Source organism: Boeremia exigua, assembly GCF_020726555.1.
Source record: "Boeremia exigua strain MPI-SDFR-AT-0100 chromosome Unknown C7974scaffold_2, whole genome shotgun sequence".
NCBI classification, from domain to species: Eukaryota; Fungi; Ascomycota; class Dothideomycetes; order Pleosporales; family Didymellaceae; genus Boeremia; species Boeremia exigua.
In genome coordinates this window covers 2,711,246-2,723,866 of record NW_025763519.1, presented here as the reverse complement: position 1 = coordinate 2,723,866, position 12,621 = coordinate 2,711,246, and the positions used below count along the sequence as shown (strand labels likewise).

Below are 12,621 nucleotides of genomic sequence, written 5' to 3'. Positions count from 1 at the left end.
GGCAGACAGGCAACAAGCTACGCAGCCTCACACTCGAAAACCACACCGGCTCTGTCGCGCACAAGGCTATCACAACTAACATTGCGCACATATAAATTGTATTCTCCTGCGGTATTCAATCACCATCTCCATCTCACTCTCACTTGCACTTCAACCAGCATCAACCATCTGCTGCGTACCTCAACTCAATACACCAACAACATCGAGCGCGTCAAACACACCCACAATATTCGGCACGATGCGCTTCCTCTGTTTCGGCAAGAAGCCCAAACCCACAACTGCTACGCCCATCCGCGTGATTCCCGCGCCATCGCCCCCACCGAGCATGTCGCAGCAGAAGACCTCTATCAACGAAGCCGAAGAGAGCAAGAATCGTGTTTACGACTTGCCGAGCCATGTCAGAGTCGATCCGCCCAAGGCTACCCCGAAGCCAGCGGTGAGGAGCAGTGGGGGTGGGTACGGTGGCTCTTATAGCACGACTTCGTATACGTCGGGCTATAGTGGAGGGGATGGAGGATGCAGCAGCAGCGGTGGTGATGGAGGAGGCGGTGGAGGCGGCGGTGGTGGTGGCGACGGCGGAGGAGGATGCTGAGGGAGGAAGGCGTGCGCAGTACCTCAGCGTCGTTAATCTGATAGACTTTCGTATTGTATGCAGCGTTTCATTAATGCAAAGAGACCGTTTCTCAGCGCGCAGGTTTCCTCAGAATGCGAGTTCCGTCCCGTCGCCGTCGCTCCCAGGCCATAGTTTCACTGCCTCTTCGGTGCCCAGGTACACGAGATACGGCACCTTTGCTAGTGGATCTGTGTTGTCCGGATCAAGGTCGCCGTCTCTGACGCTCTCTCTGTGGCGGCATATATCTCCCCTCAACACACCCGGCTGACTCCAACTCGTTCCTGGCGAACAAGTGACTCCCCACTCGCCATCCAGCCACACCGGCTTCTCAGTTTCATACCACGGAAAGTCGGTAGGCGGCCGCGGAATGCGGTGGTGCTGATCATAGATCCAGGGTATGCAGTCCAGACTAATCGTATTGATAGTCCTCCCTCGCGATATCTCCGCCTCGAGGCGCTTGAGGCGCTCGGACGAGAGACACCGTTTGCGCAGTGCAAACTCGAATTTAGAGACGTATTCGCGCTCCATCTCGATCTGATGGGTGCTCCGTGCGTTCCAGGCAGTCCAGATAGTGTTGCGGATGTGGTTGTGTTTAGGGTGGTGAGAGGCGTTCGGGGAGAGTGCCCACTGTGTGAGAAATGGGTCACTTCCGACGTGTAGCACGAACCAATTGAGCCAAGAGCAGCCTTGGGCCATGTCGCTTATTATATTTGGCCAGCTCGGGCGTGGTATCGAGGAGTGCGAAGGCCAACCTCGTGTGAAGTCGTACACTGTTGTCTCCGGCTTACTATATGGTCGGAAGACGTGGAGCAATAGACGCCAGACATAAATGTAATCCAGGAGATCTTGATCTGACAGATTCTTCACACGTGCTAGTCGCCTCTTCAGGACCTGTGTTTCTTTGCGGCGAACTTCTGCAATAGAGTCTTTTGGGTCCTTCTGTTCCTGGCTGTGGCTGTCGTGGGAGTCGCGGCGGTTTTTTGAGGCAAACACATGCTTTATCCCGTGCTCTGTACAACCAGCATACTGACATGATACGGCTTGCCAGATGCGACTCGTCCGCACACCACCACTGACCTTTCGAAAAGCGTTCGGCCTCGTGCTCTCATCGTCGCAGCTGGCATATACATTAACTGAGATTAGATGAAACGACCTTAGCACCTTCCATCCATTCGCGACGCGTTGACGCCAGTACAGTGCCTCTGGGCAAGCGCTCTCACTAGGTATGCCATAAAGGAAACCTGAGTTGATGTAGTGATGTCGGCGTAATTTGTCCTTATCAAGAGTAAGACTGGCTAGTTGAGCTGGAATGAGGTTGCGTAACCAGTGTAAGCTGTATCCGTTTGGAGGTGGTGCAAAGAGTGAGTTACAATCCGGGAAGGTGGCGCGTGCGGAGGAAGGCGCAATGTTCTTGATGAAAGCCTGGATGACCGCAGAGAAAGAGGTACAAGTCAGTCGTAGGGTTAGGACTGTTTCGATGTTGCAAAGGGAGAAAATGAGTATCAGTAAGTCATCCGGAAGGTCGTGTAAGCCGAATGGGTGCTTGTCGCTTTGGGAAGTTGCTGGATGCACGATCTGCAATTCTGACGGAACAAGAACAAGATGACTGCTCACGGCCAGTGTTGGTTGCAAATGTGTCTGCATTTTCCGATAAGGCGCAAACGGGTGATAAGAACGCCAGACTGGCGACAGCGGTCGTCAACAACCTGGGGATGTGAGGCCTGTCAAGATGCACAACACCACGAAAATGGCACAAAAGATTTATGCTCGTTAGATCATAGAGAGTCAGCAACAACAAGCATGTGATGGCGTGCGCAGAAGGCAAGTGAAATACGGAGAGAGGTCGATCTTCTTGTTCCTCGTTGGCAAAATCTGGGCCTCTTAGCCCCCTGTCGCGCTAGTCTGTCTGCAGCCACAGTAGATCAGCTGCGACAAGAACTGATGCCAAATCTCGTTGCAAGCCGTGGCACAAGATCAAGCAATAGTTAGCGTCTCCAACACCTCTTTCTTGAGTAGCGGTGACATTCGAGCGGCTCACTTGAATATGCATAGTGTTATACTCTGTTGAACAAATCCATTATAAACTAATGTGGTATAGTGAAGGACGACTACAATCTAACAAAATTGAACCCACGACGCTGAACGAGGATTCTATGCCTGCTTGGTAGGAATTTCTGTCTGACCAATGTTGTTCTCCGAACTACCGGTGCTCACATGCGCCAGTTTCTGCTCAATACCAGATACCGCACTCTCAACTGCAGCAGCGACATCGATGTGGAAAAATGGCCTGTTTGAACCATGGAGAGTGGAAACTTTGCCAGCAAAGCCCTTCTGTCCACCAACAGTCTGAATCTCGTCTTGAGCCTCGACATCTCCGTTCTTTGGGCTGGGTGTATCGAGAGGCGCATAGCTGTAGACAGGGTTCCAGTGTTGGCGAGACGCGAAGCGCTCACGATCAATGTAGCCAAATCCAGCGGTGGTCAACGCACGTTTGGTCCAGCGGCTGTTGATCGACGCAAAATGCCATTCGACGCTCTCTGGGGCCGCGTAGCGGTCAAGCTGGGCGCGAACATCGATCAGACCCTGGACAGAAGTAACGTCAACGTTGTTGACAGCGCTGAAGTCTAGGATAATGGCACGAAGAATAGGGCGGTTGTCGTCGACGTTGATCTGTTTACCACGTCGTGGGCCGGGGTCGTTCCAAGGTCGGTCACCCAGCTTCGCATAGCGGTCGAGCGTGGTTGGTCGAGCAATGCTTTGTGCATGTTTAACAAGCTCATCCATATATCCTTGCTGGTTGAGATACGTGTAGCCCTCGCTGAAGCGGTAGATGAGGATACCGGGGTACGGAGACTCGATGTCGACATCCGGGTTCGTTCCATCTTGACGGTTGATGGGTACAAAGGCCTCACGGGATACATGATCGGTGTTCGGGGCAAAAGCACCGTCCTCCTTGCGAGCAATCGAGTCTGGAGTTGCACGGTATACACGGACCTTGCCCAGCACTTGACCGTGAGTGAAGAGCTGGCGCCAAAGCAACAACGCAAAGGATGCTGCAATAGTGACGTAGATTCCGTTCTCGATGTTCGTGAAGATGGTCACAAACACTCCGGCGAAGAAGATAATGACTTCAAGAGGTGAGGTCTCCCAGAATTGGTAAACGACATTGGGAGGCGTGATAAGATCACCCACGGCGTGAATGATGATGGCCGACAGACTCGCCATAGGAATGTAGAAGAACATAGCTGTTAGAGCGTATAAAGCCAGGAGAACGATGATAGCAGTAAAGATACCAGCGAGAGGTGTACGAACTCCTGCTTTAGACTTGATAGCAGTACGCGAGAAGGAACCAGTGGCAGGGTAAGCGCCTAAGAAGGGTCCAATGACGTTCGTGAAACCGACTGCCACAAGCTCTTGCGACGGGTTAATGACATAGTTGTTGATGCGCCCGAATGATTTCGAAATGGCGATGTGTTCAAGGATCAGAACAATAATCGTGACCGGAATGTCGGGGGCGATAGCAGACAGGATCTCCGTATTCATCTTTGGTGCGCCGGCGTGTTGGAAACCTCGAGGTACCTTGCCCAGGAGTCTGAATTTGGCCTTCTTTGCATCTTTGACGTGACGGTTCGAGACGTAGCTGATCATGATGTATAGGAGGATAACAAAAGCCATGCGCAAAGTGTTGATCTTGGAGATGGTTAGCAATTATAAACCGTAGAAGGACGCCGGGGCACTCACAAAGAACCATAGCTTCTTCCTCGAAGGCTGCTTCTTTGCCATGAAATTACAAAAGGATCGAATGAGGTAGAGCATAGCTAGAGCGCTCAATCCCATTGCCGCATCTATTTTCGTCCTTGGGAGGCCTTTGAGGGTATCGATTATCACAAGGTAAGTTGGTCCACGGTTGTTGACACCTGTAATCCCCATGAGGGCTGGTACCTGGCCCGCTCCGATACTGATTGCCGCACCCGTCATGAACGATGTGATGGCAACCAAAGGAATCAGTTCTACAATGCGACCAAGGCGAGTGAGACCGATAAACAGTAGCACTGCTCCAGAAATGACAGACAAGGCTCTGGCGATGTCTGGAGCCGACATGTTGGGGTGATCTCTTTGGACCTTGACAACAATGTTACCAACAATCGTAGACATGACAGCTACGGTGCCGATAGTGATGTCCTTGGAAGTTGCGAATGCCCAGTAAAGGATGAAGCCGACGAAGCTAGTGTATAAGCCATATTCAGCTGGCAGTTGCGCCAACAGAGCATATGCCATGCCCTGAGGAATGACAACAAAGCCGACCGTGACACCTATAGACGTTACTTGTTGGTCTTGAAACGGGCTTTGAACGCAACATACCAGCAACGACATCGCCGAAGAGCCATGTAAAGTTGTAATGGAAGATCCAGTCAAGGAATGGGAACAAGCTGCGCAGATAGCGTTTGAACCCTGCGAAGGAAGGCGAAAACTTGGAGAGCCACTCGATGGCAGTAGGCTCTCGTTCCACGTAGGTATCAACCGAGGATACTGACAAGGCACCTGAGTTCTCGAGAGGGTCTGCCTCCTTGCGGTAGTCAACGTTGATACCAAGGACCTTGGCCACGCCTCGCCCAGCTGAGGCCATATTGGCGATGTGTTGTTATCTCGTGGCAGCGACGAGGTTGCTTGTCCAAAGCTTGGTCGTCACAAGGCGAGCTGGGGAAACCACAGTCGATCGATTTGTGGTTGAGAAAGACAGGAATAACCCTTTCGTGTTGTTGGGCCTCGTCGGGAGTACTTATTAGTGCACTGAGCGAGGATAGGTGAACCCTTATACTACTGATCATAGAAAACCACCCGTGGAGATCTCTCATGTACCCACAGAAAGAGACTGCAAGGTTCCAGATCCACGCCGGAAGGTAAAGCCTCATACGCTATGGTCCAATGTGCCCAAGCAGGCGGCGCTCTTTGGAGCGGGCTTCGCTAACTTGGCGTGGGACACACTGAAGAGAAGCCATTCCGTTCAATCACATCGCGCAGACAAGAATGACGTGCTTCGAGCGTACAAAATCTCTTAACGGAGGACGAGCAGAGGACAAGACATTGGGAAGCCTGGGCTGGGCATGGCGCTGAGCTTGTGAAGTTCGGGCTGAAGGAACAGCCGAGATGGCTTGAAGCGTCCATAGATTGCATGCCGGATCCAAGCAGTGTGGTTGGCTAGGTGCGTAGCACGTTGTATTATCCTGCCGTACCTGGAGTGACGTTTCGAAGAACCATCTTCAACAATGTCACCATCAGTGTAACATTTCTCCAGATTTCGCATATATGGCACTAAACATACCCTTACAGCATACGGTCCCGCTCTTGATGTCAACTTTGATGGCCTTTGCTGCCGCAAGCGCAAAACGAGGGGTGTGAGATCGCAATTGTGCCATGGAATGGCGACATCGGTTCGCGTTCTTGGCGCCAATAAAACGGCCAGGGCCCGCATCCCGCTAGTAGGAACGTCGTCCGAGATATGACAGACGATAGGACCATAACGTGGCTCTTCCCACAAGACATCGCAACAGCTCGACCGAAGGCTTGGGGAGCATTTGATCATTTCTCCGTTATATGGCGAGCTCTAGGATGCCATCACCTTGTGATTGAAGGAACAATGCTGCACTGTAGCTCCATGTAGTTTGTGGTCCGAATACCGATGTGTCGGGTGATGAGCTGGTTCGACGACAGGGTATAGTATATCTGACTGTCACGCCTTGTCGAGATGGCGACTGATGATGGACCTAGACTGCCATCTTTGCTTTTGGCAACCTTGTGATGCTCACATTCGAATCGCTTCACCCTGCACGCGACAGCCCGAAACTCATTTGCCGACAAGCCCAGCAGTCTATCACCGGTTCGAGAGCTGAGGGCTGAAGACCTCGTGAAGCTGAATGGGGGCCGCAGCAGGCAGATCTCGCGATCTGTATTGGGCTGCAAACAGTCGCGGGTCTGGCGGCCAGTGCAGCAAGCGGTACCTGCAGTAAGTCTACCGTGAATGGTTTACTGGCAAATTTCGACATCTAGAGCGGTGCTCCGACGTCTAGAGCGGTATGCCAACACATCGGGGGCGTTTGGAGGCACACAGGCCCATCTAGCGCATGTAATCAGGCTCGGGCTCGATGCAATGAGGCACCCCATACCGCGGTCATGCCGGTCGATCTGTGCAGCGGGAGACACCGATAGCGTGGTTCGTGGGTAGCGCACGAGAGGGTCCTAAGTTGGAACGGTCACGTCGACTCTGCATGTTGTGAAGATGGGCAGCCTGTCCAGGAGCCGCATGCGGCCCGTCGATTGAGCTGTATGGAGAGACTATCGTGTGGCGCTTCGGGGGAAACACACTATTTCAGATGCGGTGAATGTAATCTAGCATACGGATGTCGCAAAAGACGGGTGAAACTGCGTGATACTCAGACTTTTGTATGGAATGTTAAATGAGCAAAGAGTCCGAGCCATGAATGGCGAAATACGTTCATCATCAGAATGTACCGCAGTGACATGAGGTTTAAAATGCGTTCATGGTGACACTCTGCAGTTGCAACACTAACAGAGATACATGAGTCCAAAAGTGTTCGTGAGAAAGATGGTCTTCGAAATTGCAGGTGTGGGCTTGGCGATGTACGTCACCATCCTGCTCGTTTGCTGGCAGATGATTATCTCGGCCAGCACCATCCACTCCAACCACAGTCCGACTACATGCTACACGTGGCAGCAGCAGTACTGTGGTAAGTGGTACTGTAGTACACATAACTGTCGATGGTTTATAATGAAGCCTGAACGACACTCAACTTAGAAAGAAGTCTGGCTTGCGCGCACCGTGGTTGGATCTAAACGCTACACCTGAGCAAGGAAGGCACTCTATTATAGTATTTCTGAACGCTAACTCGGTTTCAATGCTCATAAGGATCAGTGCCTTAGTGGGACAAGCGATAAACTGCTATGCGAAATCAAACAGCCGCCTGACAAGGAAAATAGTCGTTAAATTCATCTATTTAGTCTCGGCGACAGTCTTGTGGGAAACTAGCCAGGGACCTGAGTTAACAGAAAATATTGTAAAAGACAGACCAGGAATTAGTCAATAGCTCGAAGCAGGGTTGAAATGGCTGTCACTGTTGTCCTCGCTACGCTCTTTGTCCCTGCAGGTCCATCGTTCTCCCCGAAGTCTCTGACTTGTCAAGATTCACAGAGATGTCTTGAAAAGTAGAGACTAACATGCCTGCCAAGCTACAGCGAGGTGCGTCTTCCTCTGCTCAGTCACAGGTAGCCCCGTCACAGGTAGACCCAGCAGGCAGACTCGCATTATGTGGAACGACAGGCGGTTGCTCTGAGAGCGCTGGCGTCAAAGGCCTTATTCCCGCTGGCTGATAATTGGTAGTTGTTTGTGCTGGGTTCGAGATTGGCTGCGGTCGACTTCTATAATGATGTGCTGGCAAAGACGGAGGTGAAGGCCTGGCCGGTAAGCCTGTGTTCGTTGGTAGGGTTCCCTGGCTTGGAGAATCTCGATTGCTACGCCGAAATTTTGAAGGTCTCTCTGTTCCACCATACAGAGAATTAGAGGTTGGCTAGCTATTGTTCAGTAATCCGAGGTGAGATTGTTGACAGATGGTACATACCCTAGGTACCGGAGCAGTTCCGTGAGGAAACACTGCACCTGGAGGTAGTACAATCTGGGCACCGCTCTTATAAAGGTAAGAGATACCCTCAAGCTCTCCCAAGTTGAACGGTTGTGGTAAGTGCGGAACGACTGCTGGCGGCGAGAAATATGTCGGTTGCGTCGCGTATGATGACGAACGAGCAACGCCCGCGAAGGCTGAATGAGCAGTATTAGTATGATTTGGAGCCATGGTAAGCTGCCGTCTGTCACGGGCTTGTTGTATAAAGCTCTCATTCTTTCTCTTGCGTTCTTCGTTCAGAGATGGAGGGACTTGGTATGCCCTTGGCTGGGAGCGAGCGTATGCCGGCAAGAAATCTGGTGATTCCAACAGCTGTTTTCTCGTTTTACCTTCCCAGCCAGCAATTAGCTCGTCGTCGTTCATAGGCCCCGGGACCTTGTTGCCAACCAGAGCGTCCCTAGCCTTCGGGGGCGCGAGATCGAAACCAGTTCCCGGTCTGGCCATCATCTGACCCCAGGCTTGATCATTGTAAGTTTGCCTTTTGCTCAGATTACATTGATGACCTGGACCACCGAAATGCCGACACTCTGAGCATGGATCATTCTGGCCGCTGCGGTGGAGCTTGTCGCACTGACTAGGTGTTAGTACTGGTCACAACAACGCAGACTAGACCTACCTCTCTAAGCTGCTGTACGCATCTTACGCACGCAGTACCTGAGACATTAGGTATGTTGTGTTCGTGCGGTCTATTTTGGTAGAGTGTGGGGTCCAGGTTAGGGTGGTGGTCAAGCTTGCACGTATTCCGCGTGCATTCTCCGCTGGCAAAATGCTTGCAAGGCACCTTTGCTCTCACTTTGCAGGTGGTTGTGGTGTCGTACATGGTGCCTGTATGGTTTAGATCTGTTGATAGAGTGGAAACAGCCTTGGGTGATGGTGGGTTGTAGGTAGAATGTTTGTTTGGAAAGAGCGAAAGTTTGACGTGCAGCCTTAGCGGCCCGGTTAGGTGCCTGGCGCGTATATTTGCAAGGAAGTGACGGCCCGGGTCTCTATTCGTTTGCTCCATCCTCTCACCTTTCACCTTCACTCGCTTATGGCTGTCCTACCATTCTACTTAGCAGCACATCTCGTACTCAGGAACAGATAGACAAACTAGATATCAGGGAGGCCGGTGGCACTCTCTTCAAAGTTCTCGAGATCATCATCTTCCCTACAATTGACCCCAAACACCGGGATTCAACCTGCTACCTTGGAGGCAACTTGTCTTCATTTGACCCTGCTCTTTCCCGCAATCCACCCTCCTAGCCACAGACAAGGCGGAACTGCTGTCACAGCTGAGAGTATTCCCAAGACCAATGCCATGACTGACCAGCCCCTGTCCTCAACAATAAAGCCTGCTAACAACGGCCCTACCGTGCACCCAGCTGCGAAAGCCATATTGAACAGACCGTAAGCCTGTGCATATGCGCCTCCCTGCCCAAAACCAGCGCGGCCACTTGCAAGTGAACTCTTCTCTTTCGCCTCAACAATGAACGTGATCTCCGCCATGATTGACGGAAAAGTGGGCGCAAGGCATAATCCTGTGAGAGCGAGCAACGCACAAAGGATAACCTTGTCGTTCAGTGTATTCTCATCAACAAAACGCAAGCAAACTAACGGAGCGCATGCGCCTGAAAATCCCAGGGCGCAGGGGAAACGTCCTCCATATTTGTCGCAGATCCACCCAAAGGCTGGCGCAAGAAAGGTTGGAATTACGAGGGGAAGAAACAAAAGCGCGGCACCTGTCGCTGTCCATCCGAATAAGTTGGCGGCGTGTATGGTCAGTACAGAGTCGAAGGATGTAAGGAGTGCTGCTTGAATCAGAGCACAGAATAGCGCAGCCAGCAAACGGCGGGAGTACAGAAGAGCTAAAACAGGCGGGAGACGATCGCGCCTGCGGTCTCGTAGATGTTTGCCTCCAATTGGAGCAGACGTTCCAGACTGCCCAGACAAGACACCTTTCTCTGTATCGGTTGCATCGTCTTGCGCACAAGTAGGCCTGATGGCTGGTGAGCCTGCGGCCGCTTTTGCTTGGACATCAGCGACCGGTTCCCATCTTGCAGCCACCTTTTTCTCTACAAGCAAGAGTCGAAGCACGATGTCGAGTCCAATTAGACCATACGCCATGCCAAATACGGCGTCATAGCCGACTCTATCGAAAACAATCCCACCAAGTAGGGGCGATACTAGGGTGCCTAAGGACATGCCCAAGCTCACATATCCCATTGCTTGTGCAAGGTTCTCTTGGGGGATAGTGTCTGCCAGCAGCGCAAGACCAATCACCCATCTACGTAGGGTCAGCAGTAAGTCAATATTGTATTTCGAAGACTTACACAACTGCTGCTGATGCGCCCTGTAGAACTCGACCAGCTACCAGAATTCCAGTCGTGTTTCCGACCTGGAGAAGCACTGTTGAACCCAACAACGCAATCAAGCCAAGCAGAAGTGGCGATCGGCGAGACGCTCCTCTGTCTGCAAGCCAACCACAGATAGGTGAGAAGGCAAAAAGGGAGGCTCCATAAATTGCGACTAGGACAGAAACCCAGTACTGTACTCGATCTTTTTCAACATGGCTACGACTTTGTAGGGCAAAAGGGATAACAGGAACAATGATGCCATACAAGAACATGTCCTAAAAAGTCAACACCTTGATACAGCATGTATCTCCTCGATAACTCAGTGTTGAGAATTTACTTACAGTGAATACAGCTAGAGATACAGTTCCAATGATGAAGCCATCAGAACTCCTAAACTTCAGCCAAGCCGGCGGCTTCTCGCTGTGGTGCGTCAAAGACGCCAACCACCCCGGTCGCACCATAATACTAGAATTAGATATCTTACTGTGCCCGGATCAGCACAACAAGCAACCCCTCGAGATGGATATATGATGTTAGAACATAACAGCAACTTCGAAGCGGAAGGATTCGCCACGCCAAGTGCAGCCCGCGCGCGGACACCGACGCGCAGCCAGCCCCACATAACCAACCAGCGCAAGGGACATTGCGCCTCGTGACACTGTAGAGCGGGGATATGGAGAAAAGATGTTGCAATATTGTGATGTCATTATTTTCTATACGCGTTGTGATGCATTGTAGTAGGTTGGATGGCTTGGGTGTGGTGTTGATGTGTGACTGGTGCGGAGTGAGTTCCGCGCAGAAGCGAGGACCAACTCCGTTGTTGCAACCTTGACCTTCTCCAACACGCGCGCTCTATGGGCTCTTGTCGTGACAGCAGGTCACTCCATCTGAACAGACTTCCTTTCAACTTTCTCAAATCATTGTCATTCTTCGTCCGCTTTATGTCTCCTTAGTTTCTCTTGCATCCAGTCTTGTCGGTCAGGGCAGCGGGACAGGTAACCGGCTTGAACGAGACGTTCGGGTTGTCTGCGTTCTTGAACCAGTCGAACCTCCAGTAGCATCCGGGCTTCAGCTTCTCCGGGAACTTATCGCAATCAGAACGCTGCTTGATGCCTCCGTATCGCTCACCCCATCCATTGGCAGGAGCTCCCCACTGAGCAGTGCATCCGTTAAAGAGTCCGACACCACCTCCGGGCATTTGGAGATCAAAGTGGTTGTCACCAAGGTCACCGCCGGTGTTTGTCACCTGCACGACCATCTTCTTGCCGTTGACTGGGCCAGATGTGAAGGTCAACCTAGAAAACCGATGAGCAGAGAAATGTTAAGTCAATGAATAAGGACTTACTCGTAGCAGGCGCAGCACCAGTTACTCTCGCCCATACCCGCAAGCTTGGCAGCAGCAAAGCCGTAGGCGAGGTTGTCGTTGACAGCCCAGGGGCTCTGGCCGGCACACATGAAGGCTCCTCCACCGTCACAGCCAGTGCGAGCTGCCATGTCCGCAATAGGGTTGTCGCTCTTGTCACAGCTCTTGACGGGCGAGTTCACGTTGGCCTTGCCAGACCATCCGCATGATGCCTTGCAGCAGTCCCAGTATCTGGTCGTCTGTCCGGTCTTGGTCTGGGCATCGACAAGGGCAGGGCCAATGGCCAGAGCGGCAACAGCAAGTGAATGAATGAAGTGCATGATGATTACAAGGTGTTTGTTAACAGGCAGAAGAGTTGCTGATTCTGGATATGGATGCAATACCGGCTCGACGTCAATATATACACCATGGAAGGTCAGTCCCCATTCATCTGGGTCTACCCATTTGCCCACGCTCGATGTCCCGTTAGCTCATGGATGTCTGCTCCCGAACCTCTAGCGTCCGAGTGTAGCATGTGGCTTTTGCATGCTCTGTGCATTCGGTGACACTGTGGCAGCCAGTCATTGTGCTGTGGCAGATACGGTCTGGTCATCTCACCAAAACCCGAGCTATAGATCC

The 12,621-nt window shown here is 51.9% G+C and overlaps 6 protein-coding genes across 6 annotated transcripts; 1 reads left to right on the top strand and 5 right to left on the bottom strand.

The window, feature by feature from the left end:
* Positions 1-238: 238 nt before the first annotated feature.
* C7974DRAFT_409494 (uncharacterized protein) lies at positions 239-592 on the top strand (the record flags this gene model as incomplete). The annotated part of the gene is made up of 1 exon (XM_046143401.1): positions 239-592. The coding sequence occupies one exon, from the start codon at positions 239-241 to the stop codon at positions 590-592; it is 354 nt and encodes a 117-aa protein (XP_046001980.1).
* A 54-nt stretch (positions 593-646) lies between these two features.
* On the bottom strand, positions 647-2,443 carry C7974DRAFT_114040 (uncharacterized protein). Its single transcript, XM_046135044.1, has one exon. The coding sequence runs from the start codon at positions 2,255-2,257 to the stop codon at positions 701-703; it is 1,557 nt and encodes a 518-aa protein (XP_046001979.1). The 5' UTR covers positions 2,258-2,443; the 3' UTR covers positions 647-700.
* A 321-nt stretch (positions 2,444-2,764) lies between these two features.
* On the bottom strand, positions 2,765-5,240 carry C7974DRAFT_431285 (sulfate permease-like protein; the record flags this gene model as incomplete). The annotated part of the gene is made up of 3 exons (XM_046144766.1): positions 2,765-4,303; positions 4,355-4,926; positions 4,976-5,240. The coding sequence occupies 3 exons, from the start codon at positions 5,238-5,240 to the stop codon at positions 2,765-2,767; spliced, it is 2,376 nt and encodes a 791-aa protein (XP_046001978.1).
* A 2,214-nt stretch (positions 5,241-7,454) lies between these two features.
* C7974DRAFT_386523 (uncharacterized protein) lies at positions 7,455-9,243 on the bottom strand. The gene is made up of 3 exons (XM_046141072.1): positions 8,924-9,243; positions 8,248-8,877; positions 7,455-8,196 (listed from the first exon to the last, which is right to left on the bottom strand). The coding sequence occupies exons 1-3, from the start codon at positions 9,125-9,127 to the stop codon at positions 7,885-7,887; spliced, it is 1,146 nt and encodes a 381-aa protein (XP_046001977.1). The 5' UTR covers positions 9,128-9,243; the 3' UTR covers positions 7,455-7,884.
* Positions 9,244-9,258: 15 nt separating this feature from the next.
* Positions 9,259-11,382, bottom strand: C7974DRAFT_114001 (major facilitator superfamily domain-containing protein). Its single transcript, XM_046135043.1, has 3 exons — positions 10,982-11,382; positions 10,617-10,915; positions 9,259-10,570 (listed from the first exon to the last, which is right to left on the bottom strand). Exons 1-3 carry the CDS (start codon positions 11,099-11,101, stop codon positions 9,511-9,513), a joined length of 1,479 nt encoding a protein of 492 aa, XP_046001976.1. The 5' UTR covers positions 11,102-11,382; the 3' UTR covers positions 9,259-9,510.
* Positions 11,383-11,589: 207 nt separating this feature from the next.
* Positions 11,590-12,323, bottom strand: C7974DRAFT_301446 (glycoside hydrolase; the record flags this gene model as incomplete). The annotated part of the gene is made up of 2 exons (XM_046137852.1): positions 11,590-11,935; positions 11,986-12,323. 2 exons carry the CDS (start codon positions 12,321-12,323, stop codon positions 11,590-11,592), a joined length of 684 nt encoding a protein of 227 aa, XP_046001975.1.
* Between the last annotated feature and the right edge of the window lie 298 nt (positions 12,324-12,621).

Coding starts and splice junctions, on each gene's coding strand:
- C7974DRAFT_114040 (XM_046135044.1), bottom strand. CDS start 2,257: ATGCAGACACATTTGCAACCAACACTGGCCGTGAGCAGTCATCTTGTT.
- C7974DRAFT_386523 (XM_046141072.1), bottom strand. CDS start 9,127: ATGTACGACACCACAACCACCTGCAAAGTGAGAGCAAAGGTGCCTTGC. Junction 8,878..8,923: donor GCGTACAGCAGCTTAGAGAG/GTAGGTCTAGTC, acceptor ACACCTAGTCAG/TGCGACAAGCTCCACCGCAG. Junction 8,197..8,247: donor GAACTGCTCCGGTACCTAGG/GTATGTACCATC, acceptor AACAATAGCTAG/CCAACCTCTAATTCTCTGTA.
- C7974DRAFT_114001 (XM_046135043.1), bottom strand. CDS start 11,101: ATGGTGCGACCGGGGTGGTTGGCGTCTTTGACGCACCACAGCGAGAAG. Junction 10,916..10,981: donor TATCTCTAGCTGTATTCACT/GTAAGTAAATTC, acceptor TTGACTTTTTAG/GACATGTTCTTGTATGGCAT. Junction 10,571..10,616: donor GGCGCATCAGCAGCAGTTGT/GTAAGTCTTCGA, acceptor GACCCTACGTAG/ATGGGTGATTGGTCTTGCGC.